Source organism: Chiloscyllium punctatum, chromosome 26, assembly GCF_047496795.1.
Source record: "Chiloscyllium punctatum isolate Juve2018m chromosome 26, sChiPun1.3, whole genome shotgun sequence".
Lineage (NCBI taxonomy): Eukaryota > Metazoa > Chordata > Chondrichthyes > Orectolobiformes > Hemiscylliidae > Chiloscyllium > Chiloscyllium punctatum.
The window spans coordinates 60,976,714-61,004,688 of record NC_092764.1 but is presented as its reverse complement, the minus strand read 5'-3'; the positions used below and the strand labels follow the sequence as shown (position 1 = coordinate 61,004,688).

Below are 27,975 nucleotides of genomic sequence, written 5' to 3'. Positions count from 1 at the left end.
GAGGTCATGCTGTTGGCAATTTTCTACAGGCCCCTGAATAGTTCCAGAGATGTACAGGAAAGGAAAGCAAAGGTAATTCTGGATAGGAGTGAGAGTAGCAGGGTGGTTGTTATGGGGGTCTTTAACTTTCCAAATATTGACTGGAAATACTATAGTTCAAGTATTTTTGTCCAATGTGTCCAGGATAGTTTCCTGATACAGTATGTAGACAGACCAACAACGGGCAAGGCCACATTGGATATGGTACTGGGGAATGAACCTGGCCAGGCGTTAGATTTGGAGGTAGGTGAGCACTTTGGCGATAATGACCACAATTCAGTTATGTTTACAATAGCAATGGGCAGAGATAGGTATATACTGCAGGGAAAGAGATATAACTGGAGAAAGGCAATTATGATGTGATTAGGCAAGATTTAGAATGCATAGGATAGGAAAGGAAACTGCAGGGGATGGGCACAATTGAAATGTGGAGCTTATTCAAGAAACAGCTACTGCATGTCCTTGATCAGTATGTACCTATCAGACAGGGAGGAAGTGGACGAGCAAGGGAACCGTGGTTTACTAAGCAAGTTGAATCTCTTGTCAGAAGGATGAAGAAGGCTTATGTTAGGATGAGATGTGAAGGCTCATTTAGGGTACTTGAGAGTTACAAGTTAGCCAGGAAAGACCTAAAGAGAGAATGAAGAGGAGCCAGGATTGCATAGGATTAATAGCCTTTTTCCTTGGATGGTGAAGGCTAGCAAGAGGGGACACAGCTTTAAATTGAGGGGTGATAGATATAGGACAGATGTCAGAGGTAGTTTCTATACTCCGAGAGTAGTAGGGATGTGGAACACAGTAGTAAACTCACCAACTTTAAGGGCATTTAAATGGTCATTGGATAAACATGGCTAAAAATGGAATAGTGTAGGATAAATAGGCATTAGATTGGTTCCACAGGTCAGCACAACATGGAGGGCCGAAGGGCCTATACTGCGCTGTATGTTCTACTTTCTATTCTCTGTCATTTTAATACACACAGGACCATAGCTCACTTAGAGTAAGACTGACAATGTCTTCATGCTACAGATGAGAAAGAATTGAAACACATACACAGTTGAACTTACTTTTGTAAGGCTCTTGGCGAGTTATTATCACCCAGATGACAATTCCATAGCTACAAGATCATGAATAAAGAATAGCCATAAAGTTATTTGTTATAACATTAAGCTTTTACAACATTAAAGTCTAAGCAATCAACCACCTAGACATTGTTACAATGCCCTGTGGGGAACCAGAGACCAAACGCATGCCAAAGGCAAAATGGTCAGGTTGGTAAAGGGGAAAAGATGCTACCTTCAAGGTACACACAGAAGAAGAAAACCACCAATTCGACTGGGACAACACATCTATCCTGGGACAGGCTAAGCAAAGACATGCCAGAGAATTCCTAGAGGCCTGGCATTCCAATCACAACGCCATAAACAAACACATAAATCTAGATACCATCGATCAACCCCTCAGAAAACAAACAGGAAATGACATCATCACAAACCCCAGGAACCCCATCCAGGACAAACATATAAATAGAAAGCAGGAGACAACAGCTTCGCTTCAGTTGGAGGTCACCACTGATGATGTTACCTCGCCAGGTAATGAAACGTCTGGATATCAGACCTACAGCTCAGTGAGCAAACCTACACCCTAAACCTCAACCTGAGCTACAAACCTTCACAAACCTTCAAGGTGGATGCAGCAAATGGGAAAGAAGCTCTTTAGGTTCAGGGTACACCCACCCCGCCCACCAGGAGTCAATGTACATGGGGCGCTGTTCAAGAGTCCACCTCCCCATCGCTTTCTAATATTCAGTGATCACAAGAAGGATTTTCAATAACAGCCTGACTGAGATCCAACTCTGTCACAAGCCAAGGTGACAAACAGGCACATGCATAGACCAAGCAGCAAGTCTTGTCACAATGATTTAGTTAAAATAACCTTCAGCTGGACACTTCAAACCACAAATATTAAAGTATCTGAAGATTATGATTGATCTTAGTTATGACCAAAAAGTAGACTAGCAATCTCCAGTCAGATTGTTTGTTGTATAATCAGCCAGGAAACAAAACTACAGCTCAGAAAGCAAAAGGAAAAGTCAGAAACCCAAAACTTTCAGTATCAGAAACAACTGCCTGCTCATTGATCTCAGGATGTGCTGTCAGTAACGTTGGTACTTAATTTATTACTTACAGTTCGAGTATCTATTGTGCACATTCCATGATGATCCTAGTGAAAGGCTTGATTTAAAGGCTTTTCAAAAAAAAATGTACAGACACCCCATGGTAATCTACTCAATAAAATGGAGAATGTGTTATTTTAAAACAAACTGAAGCATGATATTCCAAATCACATTGCATTGTTTGATGTGTCCTTTTATGATCAATTTACTATGTATCTGGAGGTTTCTTAAAGATTAATCATGCAGAAAGCTGCCAAAGGGAGGCGAGGCTTTGAGGTGAAGTTTTCACTCAGATTGCCAACAGGAAGTGACTGACTTTAATTCTTCAGACTAAATGTGGCAAACAAAGTGTGGCAGATCGCTATCAGGCATTAGCAAATCTTTCACAACACTGCTGCGTGTGGGAAGAAGAGTGCAAAATAGGTCAAAATAAAGTACTAATCGTTATCTCAGGTGCTAAGGCAAAATATTACTCAGTTGGCTCCTGAGGTTGGGAAGAAACAAAGGGCAATCTTGTTGTTTGGACAGGGCAGACTGAGAGATTGTTTCCATTAGCTCAGGAATCCAGACAATTGGGGGAAACCTCCGGATAAAGGGAGTAATCATTTAGGATTGAATAAGGAGGAATTTCTTCACTCATAGGATTCTGAATCTTTATATTTTCCCTTCCCTAGAGTACAGCAGATGTTCCAATACTGAACAAATTTGAGGTATATGCTACAAGGACACGCTTATGTCAAATAACAAGTTTAATCCATCGGCTGAAAACGTCAAGTTGAACTTTTATAAACCTACAAGGACTGAGAGTACACACCAGAGATATCTTGAGCTCTTAGCCAAGATAGCCACCGAATACGCAGATAATAATTTCCATCTTCCAACCACATTAAAATGAAAACATCAAATCTGCAAACTCCCCACACAAAGATGAAGGCCGATACCTGGTCGGCATGGACAAGTTGAACCGAAGGGTCTGTTTCCATGCTGTATATCTCTGTGACCACACAAAGAGTGAAAAAGACTCCACATATCCTGCCTCACTATCAAGGCACCCAGGGCCATCTACTAAAGTACTGGGTGTTAAAATAGCATGGACCCTTGTTTAAGATAGCTCAATATACATGAGCAGATCAGTCAATTAGGTTGCAATTGGAAAACATGATCATGTTTGAATTACTGGTAGCTGGAGAAGAGCAAACTCATAACAAGCCAACCCCTTAAGGAAATGCTCATGTCCCTCCTGCCTTTCTTTCTCTCTCTCTCTCTCTCTCTCTCTGCATAACTTGGAAGTTCGGGCCCTGCCTTCTACTGTTGACGTCCTCTCCACGTGCAGCAGGCAGAGATTTTTAAGGAAGAACTCAATTCTCTGCTGTGGCTGCAGGGAAACTAAAACTCAACGGAAAAAGTCTTTAAATTGGAAATACAAAACCATCAAGTTCAGCCTGAAACTGAGCCAAGTCACCCAAATCTGAAATGCAGCCTTGGACTCGATGTAAACAGACTCTTTGACTAATCCATCCTTCCCTAATTGTCCACGTGTAGAGTTTAGCAAGTGCATGCAAGTTAGAACATACTTTATCATCTTACTTAGAAGGATTTAGATGAGTAATGTTAACCTCTGTTCCATTCAAGAAAGCCTGGTTCTGTAATGATCACAGCAAGTAAAGAGTCAGTACTCACTAAACTGGCAGCATTTCCTTTTCAATCAAAGGAATCCATTATGGTAAGACAAAGAGATGTATCTCCTCACCGATCCATAACACAGGCTCTTAGCCAAGATAGCCACCGAATACGCAGATAATAATTTCCATCTTCCAACCACATTAAAATGAAAACATCAAATCTGCAAACTCCCCACACAAAGATGAAGGCCGATACCTGGTCGGCATGGACAAGTTGAACCGAAGGGTCTGTTTCCATGCTGTATATCTCTGTGACCACACAGGATAGCTTTATGATGTCGCAAAGAATCAATGGATACAGGGAACAGGTAGGGCAGTGGAGTTGAAATCCATGATCAGTCATGACTATACAGAACAGTAAAGCAAGCTCAACAAGCTTTTACTTATATATTCAAGTGATAAGGGCATCACTGGCTGGGCCAACATTTATTGCCAGTCCCCAGTTGCCCTTGAGAAGGTGACAGTGAGGTGCCTACTTGAACCACTGCTGTCCATGTCCTGGAGGTAAAGCCACATTGCCCTCAGGGAAGGAATTCCAGGATTTTGACCCAGTGACAGTGAAGAAACAGGGATACATTTCCAAGTTAGAATGGTGACTGTTTTCGACTTGCAGGGGGTGGTGTTCCCATGTCTCTGCTGCCTTCAAGAAGGAAGTGGGTTTGGAAGGTTTTGTCGAAGGAGACCCACTGAATTTCTGCAGCGCACCTTGTAGATAATAGACATGGCTGCTGCTGAGCATCATTGCTGGAGGGAGTGGATGTGACGCCAATCAAGCAGGTTGCTTTGTCCTGGATTGTGTCAAGCTCCTCGTGCTGTTGGAGCTGCACTGATTGAGATAAGTAGGGAGTACTCACTCACACCCCTGACTTGGGCCTTGTCAATGGTGGACAGGCCTTTGGAAGTCAGGAGGTGAGTTATCCTTGCTCCTGACCTGCTCTTGTAGATACTGTGTTTATGTGCTTAGTTCAGAGCTGAAAATGTGTTGCTGGAAAAGCACAGCAGGTCAGGCAGCATCCAAAGAACAGGAGAATTCTCCTGCTCCTTGGATGCTGCCTGACCTGCTGCACTTTTCCAGCAACACATTTTCAGCTCTGATCTTCTCCTATGTGCTGAGTTCAGTTGAGTTTCTGGTCAATGGTTACCCCAAGGATGTTGATACAGTGATGGTAATACAATTGACTGTTAAGAGGCAGTGGTTAGAGTGTCTCTTATTGGTGATGGTCTTAGCCTGTCATTTGTGTGGCACAAATGCCACTTGTCATCCCAGGCCTAGGTATTGTCCAGATCTCATTACATTTGGACATGGGCTGCTTCAGTGTCCTTTCCTGATGAACGGCTTTTGCCCAAAACATCGATTTTCCTGCTCCTCGGATGCTGCCTGACCTGCTGTGATTTTCCAGCGCCACTCTGATCTAGACTCTGATCTCCAGCATCTGCAGTCCTCACTTGTGCCTGACTGATGAGCTGTTTCAGTGTCTGAGGAGTCACAAATAGTGCTGAACACTGTGCAATCTTCGGCGAACATCCCCACTCCTGACCTTATGGCGGAGGCGAGGTCATTGATAAAGCAGCTGAAGATGGCTATATCCAAGACCTGGCCCAGAGGATCTCCTCCAGAGATGTTCTGGAGCTGTCTGTTCAACACTTGCTTCTACTCTGTATGGTTTTATCTAATGAACACAGTTGGAAAGTATGTGTCCACAGATTCTCAACTGCCCATTTAGCCATAAAGCTGCTAATATGAAATCCGCCCCCAGTCAGGATCCACAGTGGTCCACAAAGTCAGATTTACACATGGGCATCAAATTGAAAATCTTTCCCATGAATAGGACAGGGGGGTCAGTCAGCCACACTGCTACCCCCCTCAGCCAGTATTCCCTCAAACCTTCCTTTCTAAACCACAGCATTCCAATACCTCTGGAACTGGATGTCAATGCTGCAATTGGCGTGCTAAAAGCAACCAGCATGTGTGGAACCTCAGAGTGTGCAGTTGAGAGGGAACACTGTCTATAATTGTGCAGTCACTGGCACCCTCCCAGTGACCATTCTGCCCATCCCCTCATGGTCATAGTGCCCAACTTCCCATGACCATGCTGCCCCCAAATCCCACCCCAACACGAGACACCCAATCACTGCTTCTGCTTTGTGAATGTTAAAGAAGGTTAAACAACTCAGTAGTCAAAGGTAAAATGAACGAACATATGGAGACAAATTTCAGTAACACAGAACAATCCTCTGATTATTGTAGCTGATGATTTTTTTTCTACTGACCTGTACACATCAAACTTCGCACCTTTGCTGGTATTGTAGTTCTCAAAGCATTCAGGTGGTATATAACTCAGTGTGCCCGCACATTTGCTGCTCTGACAGCTGTACTGCCCTGTGGACTGGCGCCATTTGGCCAGGCCAAAATCACAGATCTAAGAAGAAAGCAAGGAAGTCCAAACATGATGCATGTGGCCTGAAAGGTAACATTCGCTCAGACGGGGCATCTGGTTGGAGAAGTCCCTTTGCACGACAGAAACAATTCCATACATGCAATCAGCACATTCCGCATGACAGGGATTTTTGATATTTGATATTTGATAATTTGATATTTCTGATTTTGCTTCCAGCTGGCGTTTCATCATCAACCACACAGATCCATTCTCACACATTCATACAACTCCCCCATATACACACACCTTCCCTCCCACATAGACACACCCATCTGTCCACACACACACACCCTCCCTCCCACACACACACACACAATTCTGTCCCACACACACACACCCTCCCTCCCACACACACACACAATTCTGTCCCACAGACACACACCCTCCCTCCCACACATGCACACACCCACCCATCTGTCCCGCACACACACCCTCCCTCCCACACATGCACACACAAATCTGTCCCGCACACACACCCTCCCTCCCACACATGCACACACAAATCTGTCCCGCGCACACACCCTCCCTCCCACACAAACACACACACACCACCTGTCTCCCCCCCCCCCACACACACACACACCACCTCTCTCCCACTCACACACACCACCTCTCTCCCACACCCTCACACACACACACACGCACCACCCCTCTCAGACACACACACACACGCACCACCCCTCTCACACACACACACACACGCACCACCCCTCTCTCACACACACACACGCACCACCCCTCTCTCACACACACACCACCTCTCTCCCACTCACACACACCACCTCTCTCACAAACACACACACCACCTCTCTCACACACACACACACACCACCTCTCTCACACACACACACACGCACCACCTCTCTCGCACAAACACACACACACACACACCACATCTCTCCCAAACACACACACACACACCTTTCTCCCAAACACACATCAGCTCTCTCCCACACACAAACACACCCCTCTCCCACACACACACACACCCCTCTCCCACACACACACACACACCCCTCTCGCACACACACACACACCCCCCTCTCCTACACACACCCATCCACACACAACGCTCTCCCACACACACACACCCCCCTCTCCCACACACACACCCCCCTCTCCCACACACACACCCCCCTCTCCCACACACATCCACACACAACCCTCTCCCACACACACACACACACCCCTCTCCCACACACACACCCCTCCACCACACACACACCCCTCCACCACACACACACACCCCTCTCCCACACACACACACCCCTCTCCCACACACACAGACACCCTTCTCTAACACACACAGACACCCTTCTCCCACACACACACACACCCTTCTCCCACACACATACACACCCTTCTCCCACACACACACACTCCCTTCTCCCACACACACACACTCCCTTCTCCCACACACACACACTCCCTTCTCCCACACACACACACTCCCTTCTCCCACACACACACACTCCCTTCTCCCACACACACACACACTCCCTTCTCCCACACACACACACCCTTCTCCCACATACACACACACCCTTCTCCCACACACACACACACCCCCCTCTCCCACACACATCCACACACAACCCTCTCCTACACACACACACACACCCCTCTCCCACACACACACACACCCCTCTCCCACACACACACACACACCCCTCTCCCACACACACACCCCTCCACCACACACACACCCCTCCACCACACACACACACCCCTCTCCCACACACACAGACACCCCTCTCCCACACACACACACCCTTCTCCCACACACACACACACGCCCTTCTCCCACACACACACACACACACACACCCTTCTCCCACACACACACCCTTCTCCCACACACACACACACACACACCCTTCTCCCACACACACACACACCCTTCTCCCACACACACACACACACACACCCTTCTCCCACACACACACACCCTTCTCCCACACACACACACACACACACCCTTCTCCCACACACACACACCCTTCTCCCACACACACACACACCCTTCTCCCACACACACACACACACACACACCCCTCTCCCACACACACACCCACACACACACCCACACACCCCTCTCCCACACACACACCCTTCTCCCACACACACACACACCCTTCTCCCACACACACACACCCTTCCCTCCCCCACACACACACACCCTTATCCCACACACACACACACACGCCCTTCTCCCACACACACACACACCCTTCTCCCACACACACACACAGACCCTTCTCCCACACACACACACAGACCCTTCTCCCACACACACACACCCCTCTCCCACACACACACACACCCCTCTCCCACACACACCCCTCTCCCACACACACCCCTCTCCCACACACACCCCTCTTCCACACACACCTCTCCCACACACCCACCCAACTCTCCCACACACACACCCACACCCCTCTCCCACACACACACCCACACCCCTCTCCCACACACACACCCACACCCCTCTCCCACACACACACCCACACCCCTCTCCCACACACACCCCCACACCCCTCTCCCACACACACCCCCACACCCCTCTCCCACACACACCCCCACACCCCTCTCCCACACACACCCCCACACCCCTCTCCCACACACACCCCCACACCCCACTCCCACACACACACACACACCTCTCCCACACACACACCCACCCTTCTCCCACACACACACCCACCCCTCTACCACACACGCACCCACCCCTCTCCCACACACGCACCCACCCGTCTCCCGCACCCACCCGTCTCCCGCACCCACCCGTCTCCCATACACACACCCACCCGTCTCCCACACCCACCCCTCTCCCACACACACACCCACCCGTCTCCCACACGCACCCCTCTCCCACACACACACCCACCCCTCTCCCACACGCACCCCTCTCCCACACACACACCCACCCCCCTACCACACCCACCCCTCTACCACACACACCCCTCTCCCACACACACACACCCCTTTCCCACACACACACACACACACACACCCCTCTCCCACACACACACCCACCCCTCTCCCACACACACGCCCACCCCTCTCCCACACACACACACACCCCTCTCCCACACACACACACACCCCTCTCCCACACGCACCCCTCTCCCACACACACCCCTCTCCCACACACACCCCTCTCCCACACACACACCCACCCCTCTCCCACACGCACGCACCCGTCTCCCGCACCCACCCCTCTCCTACACACACCCCTCTCCCACACACACACACACACACCCCTCTCCCACACACACACCCACCCCTCTCCCACACACACACCCACCCCTCTCCCACACACGCACACCCTCCTCTCCCACACACGCACCCACCCCTCTCCCACACACGCACCCACCCCTCTCCCACACACGCACCCACCCCTCTCCCACACGCGCACCCACCCCTCTCCCACACGCACACCCACCCCTCTCCCACACGCGCACCCACCCCTCTCCCACACGCACACCCACCCCTCTCCCACACGCACACCCACCCCTCTCCCACACGCACACCCACCCCTCTCCCACACGCACACCCACCCCTCTCCCACACGCACACCCACCCCTATCCCACACGCACACCCACCCCTCTCCCACACGCACACCCACCCCTCTCCCACACGCACACCCACCCCTCTCCCACACGCACACCCACCCCTCTCCCACACGCACACACCCCCCTCTCCCACACGCACACACCCCCCTCTCCCACACGCACCCACCCCTCTCCCACACGCACCCACCCCTCTCCCACACACACACCCACCCCTCTGCCACACACGCACCCACCCCTCTCCCACACGCGCACCCACCCCTCTCCCACACGCACACCCACCCCTCTCCCACACGCGCACCCACCCCTCTCCCACACGCACACCCACCCCTCTCCCACACGCACACCCACCCCTCTCCCACACGCACACCCACCCCTCTCCCACACGCACACCCACCCCTCTCCCACACGCACACCCACCCCTATCCCACACGCACACCCACCCCTCTCCCACACGCACACCCACCCCTCTCCCACACGCACACCCACCCCTCTCCCACACGCACACCCACCCCTCTCCCACACGCACACCCACCCCTCTCCCACACGCACACACCCCCCTCTCCCACACGCACACACCCCCCTCTCCCACACGCACCCACCCCTCTCCCACACACACACCCACCCCTCTGCCACACACACACCCACCCCTCTGCCACACACACACCCACCCCTCTGCCACACACACACCCACCCCTCTGCCACACACACACCCACCCCTCTGCCACACACACACCCACCCCTCTGCCACACACACACCCACCCCTGTCCCACACACACACACCCCCCTCTCCCACACACACCCCCCTCTCCCACACACACCCCCCTCTCCCACACACACCCCCCTCTCCCACACACCCACCCCTCTCCCACACACACACACAACCCTCTCCCACACACACACACACCTCTCTCCCCCACACACACCCACCTCTCTCCCCCACACACACCCACCTCTCTCCCCCACACACACCCACCCCTCTCGCCCACACACACCCACCCCTCTCGCCCACACACACCCACCCCTCTCGCCCACACACACCCACCCCTCTCGCCCACACACACCCACCCCTCTCGCCCACACACACCCACCCCTCTCGCCCACACACACCCACCCCTCTCGCCCACACACACACCCACCCCTCTCCCACACACACACCCACCCCTCTCCCACACACACACCCACCCCTCTCCCACACACACACCCACCCCTCTCCCACACCCACCCCTCTCCCACACACACACCCACCCCTCTCCCACACACACACCCACCCCTCTCCCACACACACACCCACCCCTCGCCCACATACACACCCACCCCTCTCCCACACACACACCCACCCCTCTCCCACACACACACCCACCCCTCTCCCACACACACACCCACCCCTCTCCCACACACACACCCACCCCTCTCCCACACACCCCTCTCCCAGACACATACCCACCCCTCTCCCACACACACACCCACCCCTCTCCCAGACACACACCCACCCCTCTCCCACACACACCCCCCTCTCCCACACAGACACACCACCCCCTCCCACACACACCCCCCTCTCCCACACACACACACCCCCCTCTCCCACACACACACCCACCCCTCTCCCACACACACACCCACCCCTCTCCCACACACACACCCACCCCTCTCCCACACACACACCCACCCCTCTCCCACACACACACCCACCCCTCTCCCACACACACACCCACCCCTCTCCCACACACACACCCACCCCTCTCCCACACACCCCTCTCCCAGACACATACCCACCCCTCTCCCACACACACACCCACCCCTCTCCCAGACACACACCCACCCCTCTCCCACACACACCCCCCTCTCCCACACAGACACACCACCCCCTCCCACACACACCCCCCTCTCCCACACACACACACCCCCCTCTCCCACACACACACCCACCCCTCTCCCACACACACACCCACCCCTCTCCCACACACACACCCACCCCTCTCCCACACACACACCCACCCCTCTCCCACACACACACCCACCCCACTCCCACACACACACACACACCCCTCTCCCACACACACACCCCTCTCCCACACACACACCCCTCTCCCACACACACACCCCTCTCCCACACACACACACCCACCCCTCTCCCACACACACACACCCACCCCTCTCCCACACACACACCCACCCCTCTCCCACACACACACCCCTCTCCCACACACACACCCCTCTCCCACACACACATCCACCCCTCTCCCACACACGCATCCACCCCTCTCCCACACACACACACCCACACACCCACCCCTCTCCCACACACACACCCACCCCTCTCCCACACACACACACCCCTCTCCCACACACACCCCCACCCCTCTCCCACACACACCCCCACCCCTCTCCCACACACACACCCACCCCTCTCCCACACACACCCCCACCCCTCTCCCACACACACCCCCCTCTCCCACACACACACACACCCCTCTCCCACACACCCACCCCTCTCCCACACACACACACCCCTCTCCCACACACACACACACACCCCTCTCCCACACACACACACACACCCCTCTCCCACACACACACACCCCTCTCCCACACACACACACCCCTCTCCCACACACACACACACACCCCTCTCCCACACACACACACACACCCCTCTCCCACACACACACACCCCTTTCCCACACACACACACAATTCTGTCCCACACACACACACCCCCCTCTCCCACACACACCCCCCTCTCCCACACACACACACACCCCTCTCCCACACACCCACCCCTCTCCCACACACACACACACACCCCTCTCCCACACACACACCCCTCTCCCACACACACACCCCTCTCCCACACACACACCCCTCTCCCACACACACACACACACACCCCTCTCCCACACACACACCCCTCTCCCACACACACGCACCCCTCTCCCACACACACACACCCCTCTCCCACACACACACACAATTCTGTCCCACACATACACACCCTCCCTCCCACACATGCACACACACACCACCTGTCTCCGCCCCCCCACACACACACACACCACCTCTCTCCCACACCCTCACACACACACACACGCACCACCCCTCTCAGACACACACACACACGCACCACCCCTCTCACACACACACGCACCACCCCTCTCACACACACACGCACCACCCCTCTCACACACACACACACCACCTCTCTCCCACTCACACACACCACCCCTCTCAGACACACACACACACGCACCACCCCTCTCACACACACACGCACCACCCCTCTCAGACACACACACACACACACCACCTCTCTCCCACTCACACACACCACCTCTCTCACACACACACACCACCTCTCTCCCACTCACACACACCACCTCTCTCCCACTCACACACACCACCTCTCTCCCACTCACACACACACACCACCTCTCTCTCACACACACCACCTCTCTCACACACACACACACCACCTCTCTCACACACACACACACCACCTCTCTCCCACTCACACACACCACCTCTCTCACACACACACACGCACCACCTCTCTCACACACACACACACCACCCCTCTCCCACACACACCCCCACCCCTCTCCCACACACACACACACCCCTCTCCCACACACCCACCCCTCTCCCACACACACACACACCCCTCTCCCACACACACACACAATTCTGTCCCACACACACACACCCTCCCTCCCACACACACACACAATTCTGTCCCACAGACACACACCCTCCCTCCCACAGACACACACAATTCTGTCCCACACATACACACCCTCCCTCCCACACATGCACACACCCACCCATCTGTCCCGCACACACACCCTCCCTCCCACACATGCACACACAAATCTGTCCCGCGCACACACCCTCCCTCCCACACAAACACACACACACCACCTGTCTCCCCCCCCCCACACACACACACACACACCACCTCTCTCCCCCCCCCCACACACACACACACACCACCTCTCTCCCACTCACACACACACACACACACGCACCACCCCTCTCAGACACACACACACACGCACCACCCCTCTCACACACACACACACGCACCACCCCTCTCACACACACACACACGCACCACCCCTCTCACACACACACACACGCACCACCTCTCTCCCACACACACACACCACCTCTCTCACACACACACACACCACCTCTCTCACACACACACACACCACCTCTCTCACACACACACACACCACCTCTCTCACACACACACACACCACCTCTCTCCCACTCACACACACCACCTCTCTCCCACTCACACACACCACCTCTCTCCCACTCACACACACCACCTCTCTCCCACACGCACACACCACCTCTCTCCCACACGCACACCCACCCCTCTCCCACACGCACACCCACCCCTCTCCCACACGCACACCCACCCCTCTCCCACACGCACACCCACCCCCCTCTCCCACACACACCCACCCCTCTCCCACACACACACCCACCCCTCTCCCACACACACACCCACCCCTCTCCCACACACACACCCACCCCTCTCCCACACACACACCCACCCCTCTCCCACACACACACCCACCCCTCTGCCACACACACCCACCCCTCTCCCACACACACACACCCCCCTCTCCCACACACACACCCCTCTCCCACACACACACCCCTCTCCCACATACACGCCCACCCCTCTCCCACACACACGCCCACCCCTCTCCCACACACCCCTCTCCCACACACACCCATCTCCCACACACATACACCCCTCTCCCACACACACGCCCACCCCTCTCCCACACACACGCCCACCCCTCTCCCACACACACGCCCACCCCTCTCCCACACACACGCCCACCCCTCTCCCACACACACGCCCACCCCTCTCCCACACACACGCCCACCCCTCTCCCACACACACACACCCCTCTCCCACACACACACACCCCTCTCCCACACACACACCCACCCCTCTCCCACACGCACACCCCTCTCCCACACACACACCCACCCCTCTCCCACACACACGCCCCTCTCCCACACACCCACACACCCCTCTCCCACACACCCACCCACCCCTCTCCCACACCCCTCTCCCACACACACACCCACCCCTCTCCCCCACACACCCACACCCCTGTCCCACACACACACACCCCCCTCTCCCACACGCACACACCCACACACCCACCCCTCTCCCACACACACACCCACCCCTCTCCCCCACACACCCCCACCCCTCTCCCACACGCACACACCCACACACACGCCCCTCTCCCACACACACACACACCCCCCCTCTCCCACACGCACCCCCCTCTCCCACACACACACACCCCCCTCTCCCACACACACACACCCCCCTCTCCCACACACACACACCCCCCTCTCCCACACACACCTCCCTCTCCCACACACACCCCCCTCTCCCACACACACACACAACCCTCTCCCACACACACACACAACCCTCTCCCACACACACACACAACCCTCTCCCACACACACACACAACCCTCTCCCACACACCCCTCTCCCCCACACACACCCACCTCTGTCCACCACACACACCCACCTCTGTCCACCACACACACCCACCCCTCTCCCCCACACACACCCCCCTCTCCCACACACACACCCACCCCTCTCCCACACACCCCTCTCCCCCACACACACCCACCTCTCTCCCCCACACACACCCCCCTCTCCCACACACACACCCACCCCTCTCCCACACACACCCCCCTCTCCCACACAGACACACCCCCCCTCTCCCACACACACCCCCCTCTCCCACACACACACACCCCCCTCTCCCACACACACACCCACCCCTCTCGCCCACACACACCCACCCCTCTCGCCCACACACACCCACCCCTCTCGCCCACACACACCCACCCCTCTCCCACACACACACCCACCCCTCTCCCACACACCCCTCTCCCACACACCCCTCTCCCAGACACATACCCACCCCTCTCCCACACACAAACCCACCCCTCTCCCAGACACACACCCACCCCTCTCCCACACACACCCCCCCTCTCCCACACAGACACACCCCCCCTCTCCCACACACACCCCCCCTCTCCCACACACCCCCCTCTCCCACACACACACCCACCCCTCTCCCACACACACACCCACCCCTCTCCCACACACACACCCACCCCTCTCCCACACACACACCCACCCCTCTCCCACACACACACCCACCCCTCTCCCACACACCCACCCACCCCTCTCCCACACACCCACCCACCCCCTCCCACACACCCACCCACCCCCTCCCACACACACACCCACCCCTCTCCCACACACACACACACACCCCTCTCCCACACACACACCCCTCTCCCACACACACACCCCTCTCCGACACACACACCCCTCTCCCACACACACACACACACACACCCACCCCTCTCCCACACACACACCCACCCCTCTCCCACACACACACCCACCCCTCTCCCACACACACACCCACCCCTCTCCCCACACACACCCACCCCTCTCCCACACACACACCCACCCCTCTCCCACACACCCACCCCTCTCCCACACACACACACCCACACACCCACCCCTCTCCCACACACACACCCACCCCTCTCCCACACACACACCCACCCCTCTCCCACACACACACCCCTCTCCCACACACACACCCCTCTCCCACACACACATCCACCCCTCTCCCACACACACACACCCACACACCCACCCCTCTCCCACACACACACCCACCCCTCTCCCACACACACACCCACCCCTCTCCCACAGACACACCCCTCTCCCACAGACACACCCCTCTCCCACACACACATCCACCCCTCTCCCACACACACACACCCACACACCCACCCCTCTCCCACACACACACCCACCCCTCTCCCACACACACCCCCACCCCTCTCCCACACACACACCCACCCCTCTCCCCCACACACACCCCTCTCCCACACACACACCCCTCTCCCACACACACACCCCTCTCCCACACACACACCCCACCCCCTCCCACACACACACCCACCCCTCTCCCACACACACACACACACCCCTCTCCCACACACACACCCCTCTCCCACACACACATCACCCCTCTCCCACACACACACACCCACACACCCACCCCTCTCCCACACACACACCCACCCCTCTCCCACACACACACACCCCTCTCCCACACACACACACCCCTCTCCCACACACACCCCCACCCCTCACCCACACACACCCCCACCCCTCACCCACACACACCCCCACCCCTCTCCCACACACACCCCCCACCCCTCTCCCACACACACCCCCCCCTCTCCCACACACACCCCCACCCCTCTCCCACACACACCCCCCTCTCCCACACACACCCCCCTCTCCACACACACACACACCCCTCGCCCACACACACACACACCCCTCTCACACACCCACCCACCCCCTCCCACACACACACCACCCTCTCCCACACACACCCCTCTCCCACACACCCACCCTCTCCCACACACACACACACCCCTCTCCCACACACACACACAATTCTGTCCCACACACACACACCCTCCCTCCCACACACACACACAATTCTGTCCCACACATACACACCCTCCCTCCCACACATGCACACACCCACCCATCTGTCCCGCACACACACCCTCCCTCCCACACATGCACACAATCTGTCCCGCACACACACCCTCCCTCCCACACATGCACACAATCTGTCCCGCACACACACCCTCCCTCCCACACATGCACACACCCACCCATCTGTCCCGCACACACACCCTCCCTCCCACACAAACACACACACACCACCTCTCCCCCCCCCCCACACACACACACACACACCACCTCTCTCCCACTCACACACACCACCTCTCTCACACACACACACGCACCACCTCTCTCACACATACACACACACACACCACCTCTCTCGCACAAACACACACACACACACCACATCTCTCCCAAACACACACACACCACCTCTCTCCCACACACACACCCACCCCTCTCCCACACACACACACCCCTCTCCCACACACACCCCCACCCCTCTCCCACACACACCCCCCTCTCCCACACACACACACACACCCCTCTCCCACACACCACCCCTCTCCCACACACACACACACACCCCTCTCCCACACACACACACACACCCCTCTCCCACACACACACACACCCCTCTCCCACACACACACACAATTCTGTCCCACACACACACACACACCCTCCCACACACACACACAATTCTGTCCCACACACACACACCCTCCCTCCCACACACACACACAATTCTGTCCCACACATACACACCCTCCCTCCCACACATGCACACACCCACCCATCTGTCCCGCACACACACCCTCCCTCCCACACATGCACACACAATCTGTCCCGCGCACACACCCTACCTCCCACACAAACACACACACACCACCTCTCTCCCCCCCCCCACACACACACACACCACCTCTCTCCCACTCACACACACCACCTCTCTCCCACTCACACACACCACCTCTCTCCCACACCCTCACACACACACACACACGCACCACCCCTCTCAGACACACACACACACGCACCACCCCACTCACACACACACGCACCACCCCTCTCACACACACACGCACCACCTCTCTACACACACACACACACACACCACCTCTCTCCCCCCCCCACACACACACACACACCACCTCTCTCCCACTCACACACACCACCTCTCTCCCACACCTCACACACACACACACACGCACCACCCCTCTCAGACACACACACACACGCACCACCCCTCTCACACACACACGCACCACCCCTCTCACACACACACGCACCACCCCTCTCACACACACACGCACCACCTCTCTCACACCGCACACCCTCTCACCACACCACACACCACACCACCCTCTCTCACACACACACACACCACCTCTCTCACACACACAACACCACCTCTCTCACACACACACACACACCACCTCTCTCACACACACACACACACACCACCTCTCTCACACACACACACGCACCACCTCTCTCACACACACACGCACCACCTCTCTCACACACACACACGCACCACCTCTCTCACACACACACACACCACCTCTCTCACAAACACACACACACACCACCTCTCTCACACACACCACACACACCCACCCCTCTCCCACACACACACACACACCCCTCTCCCACACACCCACCCCTCCCACACACACACCCCTCTCCCACACACACACCCCTCTCCCACACACACACCCCACACACCCACCCCTCTCCACACACACACCCACCCCTCTCCCACACACACACCCACCCCTCTCCCACACACACACCCACCCCTCTCCCACACACACACACCCACACACCCACCCCTCTCGCCCACACACACCCACCCCTCTCGCCCACACACACCCACCCCTCTCGCCACACACACCCACCCCTCTCGCCCACACACACCCACCCCTCTCGCCCACACACACCCACCCCTCTCCCAGACACATACCCACCCCTCTCCCACACACACACCCACCCCTCTCCCAGACACACACCCACCCCTCTCCCACACACACCCCCCTCTCCCACACACACCCCCCTCTCCCACACAGACACACCCCCCCTCTCCACACACACCCCCCTCTCCCACACACACACACCCCCCCCTCTCCCACACACACACCCACCCCTCTCCACACACACACCCACCCCTCTCCCACACACACACCCACCCCCTCTCCCACACACACACCCACCCCTCTCCCACACACCCACCCACCCACCCCCTCCCACACACACACCCACCCCTCTCCCACACACACACACACACCCCTCTCCCACACACACCCCTCTCCCACACACACACCCCTCTCCGACACACACACCCCTCTCCCACACACACACACCCACACACCCACCCCTCTCCCACACACACACCCACCCCTCTCCCACACACACACCCACCCCTCTCCCACACACACACCCACCCCTCTCCCACACACACACCCACCCCTCTCCCACACACACACACCCACCCCTCTCCCACACACACACCCACCCCTCTCCCACACACACACCCACCCCTCTCCCACACACACCCACCCCTCTCCCACACACACCCACCCACACACCCACCCCTCTCCCCACACACACACCCACCCCTCTCCCACACACACACACCCACCCCTCTCCCACACACACACCCACCCCTCTCCCACACACACACACCCACACACCCACCCCTCTCCCACACACACACCCCCCCTCTCCCACACACCCCCACCCCCTCTCCCACACACACCCCCACCCCTCTCCCACACACACACACCCCTCTCCCACACACACACACACCCCTCTCCCACACACACACACACCCCTCTCCCACACACACACACAATTCTGTCCCACACACACACACCCTCCCTCCCACACACACACACAATTCTGTCCCACACACACACACCCTCCCTCCCACACACACACACAATTCTGTCCCCACACATACACACCCTCCCTCCCACACATGCACACACCCACCCATCTGTCCCGCACACACACCCTCCCTCCCACACATGCACACACAAATCTGTCCCGCGCACACACCCTCCCTCCCACACAAACACACACACACCACCTCTCTCCCACTCACACACACCACCTCTCCTCACACACACACGCACCACCCCTCTCACACACACACACACGCACCACCCCTCTCACACACACACACACACACCACCTCTCTCCCACTCACACGCACCACCTCTCTCCCACTCACACACACCACCTCTCTCCCACTCACACACACCACCTCTCTCCCACTCACACACACCACCTCTCTCCCACACCCTCACACACACACACACACGCACCACCCCTCTCAGACACACACACACACGCACCACCCCTCTCACACACACACGCACCACCCCTCTCACACACACACGCACCACCTCTCTCACACACACACACACACACACCACCTCTCTCACACACACACACACCACCTCTCTCACACACACACACACACACCACCTCTCTCCCACTCACACACACCACCTCTCTCCCACTCACACACACCACCTCTCTCCCACTCACACACACCACCTCTCTCCCACTCACACACACCACCTCTCTCCCACACCCTCACACACACACACACACGCACCACCCCTCTCAGACACACACACACACGCACCACCCCTCTCACACACACACGCACCACCCCTCTCACACACACACGCACCACCTCTCTCACACACACACACACACGCACCACCCCTCTCACACACACACACCACCTCTCTCACACACACACACACCACCTCTCTCACACATACACACACCACCTCTCTCACACACACACACACCACCTCTCTCACACTCACACACACACACCACCTCTCTCACACACACACACGCACCACCTCTCTCACACACACACACGCACCACCCTCTCTCACACACACACACGCACCACCCTCTCTCACACACACACACGCACCACCTCTCTCACACACACACACGCACCACCTCTCTCACACACACACACGCACCACCTCTCTCACACACACACACGCACCACCTCTCTCACACACACACACGCACCACCTCTCTCGCACAAACACACACACACACACCACATCTCTCACAAACACACACACCCACCCCTCTCCCACACACACACACACACCCCTCTCCCACACACACACCCCTCTCCGACACACACACCCCTCTCCCACACACACACCCACACACCCACCCCTCTCCCACACACACACCCACCCCTCTCCCACACACACACCCACCCCTCTCCCACACACACACACCCACACACCCACCCCTCTCCCACACACACACCCACCCCTCTCCCACACACACACCCCTCTCCCACACACCCACCCCTCTCCCACACACACATCCACCCCTCTCCCACACACACCCCCACCCCTCTCCCACACACACCCCCACCCCCTTTCCCACACACACCCCCACCCCTCTCCCACACACACACCCACCCCTCTCGCCCACACACACCCACCCCTCTCGCCCACACACACCCACCCCTCTCGCCCACACACACCCACCCCTCTCGCCCACACACACCCACCCCTCTCGCCCACACACACCCACCCCTCTCCCACACACACACCCACCCCTCTCCCACACACCCCTCTCCCACACACCCCTCTCCCAGACACATACCCACCCCTCTCCCACACACACACCCACCCCTCTCCCAGACACACACCCACCCCTCTCCCACACACACCCCCCTCTCCCACACAGACACACCCCCCCTCTCCCACACACACCCCCCTCTCCCACACACACACCCACCCCTCTCCCACACACACACCCACCCCTCTCCCACACACACACCCACCCCTCTCCCACACACACACCCACCCCTCTCCCACACACCCACCCACCCACCCCCCCCCACACCACACCCACCCCTCTCCCACACACACACACACACCCCTCTCCCACACACACCCCTCTCCCACACACACACCCCTCTCCGACACACACACCCCTCTCCCACACACACACACCCACACACCCACCCCTCTCCCACACACACACCCACCCCTCTCCCACACACACACCCACCCCTCTCCCACACACACACCCACCCCTCTCCCACACACACACCCACCCCTCTCCCACACACACACACCCACCCCTCTCCCACACACACACCCACCCCTCTCCCACACACACACACCCACACACCCACCCCTCTCCCACACACACACCCACCCCTCTCCCACACACACACACCCACCCCTCTCCCACACACACACCCACCCCTCTCCCACACACACACACCCACACACCCACCCCTCTCCCACACACACACCCACCCCTCTCCCACACACACACCCACCCCTCTCCCACACACACACACCCACACACCCACCCCTCTCCCACACACCCCCCCACCCCTCTCCCACACACACCCCCACCCCTCTCCCACACACACCCCCACCCCTCTCCCACACACACCCCCACCCCTCTCCCACACACACACACACCCCTCTCCCACACACACACACACCCCTCTCCCACACACACACACACCCCTCTCCCACACACACCCCTCTCCCACACACACACCCCTCTCCGACACACCCACCCCTCTCCCACACACACACCCACCCCTCTCCCACACACACACCCACCCCTCTCCCACACACACACCCACCCCTCTCCCACACACACACCCACCCCTCTCCCACACACACACCCACCCCTCTCCCACACACACACACCCACCCCTCTCCCACACACACACCCACCCCTCTCCCACACACACACACCCACACACCCACCCCTCTCCCACACACACACCCACCCCTCTCCCACACACACACACCCACCCCTCTCCCACACACACACCCACCCCTCTCCCACACACACACACCCACACACCCACCCCTCTCCCACACACACACCCACCCCTCTCCCACACACACACCCACCCCTCTCCCACACACACACACCCACCCCTCTCCCACACACACACACCCCTCTCCCACACACACCCCCACCCCTCTCCCACACACACCCCCACCCCTCTCCCACACACACCCCCACCCCTCTCCCACACACACCCCCACCCCTCTCCCACACACACACACACCCCTCTCCCACACACACACACACCCCTCTCCCACACACACACACACCCCTCTCCCACACACACACACACACCCCTCTCCCACACACACACACAATTCTGTCCCACACACACACACCCTCCCTCCCACACACACACACAATTCTGTCCCACACATACACACCCTCCCTCCCACACATGCACACACCCACCCATCTGTCCCGCGCACACACCCTCCCTCCCACACAAACACACACACACCACCTCTCTCCCCCCCCCCACACACACACACACCACCTCTCTCCCACTCACACACACCACCTCTCTCACACACACACACCACCTCTCTCACACACACACGCACCACCCCTCTCACACACACACACACGCACCACCCCTCTCACACACACACACACGCACCACCCCTCTCACACACACACACACACACCACCTCTCTCCCACTCACACGCACCACCTCTCTCACACACACACACACCACCTCTCTCACACACACACACACACACAACCTCTCTCCCACTCACACACACCACCTCTCTCACACACACACACACACACAACCTCTCTCCCACTCACACACACCACCTCTCTCCCACTCACACACACCACCTCTCTCACACACACACACACCACCTCTCTCCCACTCACACACACCACCTCTCTCACACACACACACACACACCACCTCTCTCACACACACACACACACCACCTCTCTCCCACTCACACACACCACCTCTCTCCCACTCACACACACCACCTCTCTCACACACACACACACCACCTCTCTCACACACACACACCACCTCTCTCACACACACACACCATCTCTCTCACACACACACACACCACCTCTCTCCCACTCACACACCACCTCTCTCACACACACACGCACCACCTCTCTCACACACACACACGCACCACCTCTCTCACACACACACACGCACCACCTCTCTCACACACACACACGCACCACCTCTCTCACACATACACACACACACACACCACCTCTCTCGCACAAACACACACACACGCACCACCCCTCTCAGACACACACACACACGCACCACCCCTCTCACACACACACACACGCACCACCCCTCTCACACACACACACACGCACCACCCCTCTCACACACACACACACCACCTCTCTCACACACACACACACCACCTCTCTCACACACACACACACCACCTCTCTCACACACACACACACCACCTCTCTCACACTCACACACACCACCTCTCTCCCACTCACACACACCACCTCTCTCCCACTCACACACACCACCTCTCTCCCACTCACACACACCACCTCTCTCCCACTCACACACACCACCTCTCTCACACACACACGCACCACCCCTCTCTCACACACACACACCACCTCTCTCCCACTCACACACACACACACACACACACACACCTCTCTCACACACACACACACCACCTCTCTCACACACACACACCACCTCTCTCACACACACACACGCACCACCTCTCTCACACATACACACACACACACCACCTCTCTCGCACAAACACACACACACACACACACCACATCTCTCCCAAACACACACACACTACCTCTCTCCCACACACACACACCACCTCTCTCGCACAAACACACACACACACACACACCACCTCTCTCCCACACACACCCCCACCCCTCTCACACACACACACACGCACCACCCCTCTCACACACACACACACGCACCACCCCTCTCACACACACACACACCACCTCTCTCCCACACACACACACCACCTCTCTCACACACACACACACACCACCTCTCTCACACACACACACACCACCTCTCTCACACACACACACACCACCTCTCTCACACTCACACACACCACCTCTCTCCCACTCACACACACCACCTCTCTCCCACTCACACACACCACCTCTCTCACACACACACGCACCACCCCTCTCTCACACACACACACCTCCTCTCTCCCACTCACACACACACACACCACCTCTCTCACACACACACACACCACCTCTCTCACACACACACACACCCTCTCTCACACACACACACACCACCTCTCTCACACACACACACCACCTCTCTCACACATACACACACACACACCACCTCTCTCGCACAAACACACACACACACACCACATCTCTCCCAAACACACACACACTACCTCTCTCCCACACACACACACCCCTCTCCCACACACACCCCCACCCCTCTCCCACACACACCCCCACCCCTCTCCCACACACACCCCCACCCCTCTCCCACACACACCCCCACCCCTCTCCCACACACACCCCCCTCTCCCACACACACACACACCCCTCTCCCACACACACCCCCACCCCTCTCCCACACACACCCCCACCCCTCTCCCACACACACCCCCACCCCTCTCCCACACACACCCCCCTCTCCCACACACACACACACCCCTCTCCCACACACACACACACACCCCTCTCCCACACACACACACACACCCCTCTCCCACACACACACACACACCCCTCTCCCACACACACACACACACCCCTCTCCCACTCACACACACCACCTCTCTCACACACACACACACCACCTCTCTCACACACACACACACCACCTCTCTCACACACACACACACACACCACCTCTCTCACACACACACACACCACCTCTCTCCCACTCACACACACCACCTCTCTCCCACTCACACACACCACCTCTCTCCCACTCACACACACCACCTCTCTCACACACACACACACCACCTCTCTCCCACTCACACACACCACCTCTCACACACACACACACACACACCACCTCTCTCACACACACAGACACACACACCACCTCTCTCCCACTCACACACACCACCTCTCTCACACACACACACACCACCTCTCTCACACACACACGCACCATCTCTCTCACACACACACGCACCACCTCTCTCACACACACACGCACCACCTCTCTCACACACACACGCACCACCTCTCTCACACACACACACGCACCACCTCTCTCACACATACACACACACACACACCACCTCTCTCGCACAAACACACACACACACACCACATCTCTCCCAAACACACACACACCACCTCTCTCCCACACACACACCCACCCCTCTCCCACACACACACCCACCCCTCTCCCACACACACACCCACCCCTCTCCCACACACCCCCACCCCTCTCCCACACACACCCCCACCCCTCTCCCACACACACCCCCCTCTCCCACACACACACACCCCTCTCCCACACACCCACCCCTCTCCCACACACACACCCCTCTCCCACACACACACACACACCCCTCTCCCACACACACACACAATTCTGTCCCACACACACACACACCCTCCCACACACACACACAATTCTGTCCCACAGACACACACCCCTCCCTCCCACACACACACACAATTCTGTCCCACACATACACACCCTCCCTCCCACACATGCACACACCCACCCATCTGTCCCGCACACACACCCTCCCTCCCACACATGCACACACAATCTGTCCCGCGCACACACCCTACCTCCCACACAAACACACACACACCACCTCTCTCCCCCCCCCACACACACACACACACCACCTCTCTCCCCCCCCACACACACACACACCACCTCTCTCCCACTCACACACACCACCTCTCTCCCACACCCTCACACACACACACACACGCACCACCCCTCTCAGACACACACACACACGCACCACCCCTCTCACACACACACGCACCACCCCTCTCACACACACACACACCACCCCTCTCTCACACACACACCACCTCTCTCCCACTCACACACACCACCTCTCTCACAAACACACACACCACCTCTCTCACACACACACACGCACCACCCCTCTCACACACACACACACGCACCACCCCTCACACACACACACGCACCACCCCTCTCACACACACACACACCACCTCTCTCACACACACACACACCACCTCTCTCACACACACACACACACCACCTCTCTCACACACACACACACACCACCTCTCTCACACACACACACACACCACCTCTCTCCCACTCACACACACACCACCTCTCTCCCACTCACACACACACCACCTCTCTCCCACTCACACACACCACCTCTCTCCCACTCACACGCACCACCTCTCTCACACACACACGCACCACCCCTCTCTCACACACACGCACCACCTCTCTCCCACTCACACACACACACCACCTCTCTCACACACACACACACACACCACCTCTCTCACACACACACACACACACCACCTCTCTCACACACACACACACACACCACCTCTCTCACACACACACACACACACCACCTCTCTCACACACACACACACACACCACCTTTCTCACA

At 57.5% G+C, this 27,975-nt stretch overlaps 1 protein-coding gene across 1 annotated transcript in view; it reads right to left on the bottom strand.

Annotated features, from left to right (window-relative positions):
- Positions 1–6: 6 nt before the first annotated feature.
- LOC140453123 (ankyrin repeat and protein kinase domain-containing protein 1-like) overlaps positions 7–27,975 on the bottom strand; it is a 52,734-nt gene continuing 24,765 nt past the window's right edge. Inside the window, exons 3-4 of the mRNA XM_072547529.1 lie at positions 6,169–6,317; positions 7–1,156 (exon numbers count right to left, since the gene is read on the bottom strand). Of these exons, the coding sequence (XP_072403630.1) occupies positions 1,063–1,156; positions 6,169–6,317 (243 nt within the window). The 3' untranslated portion in view covers positions 7–1,062. The remainder of the gene's footprint in view (positions 1,157–6,168; positions 6,318–27,975) is intronic.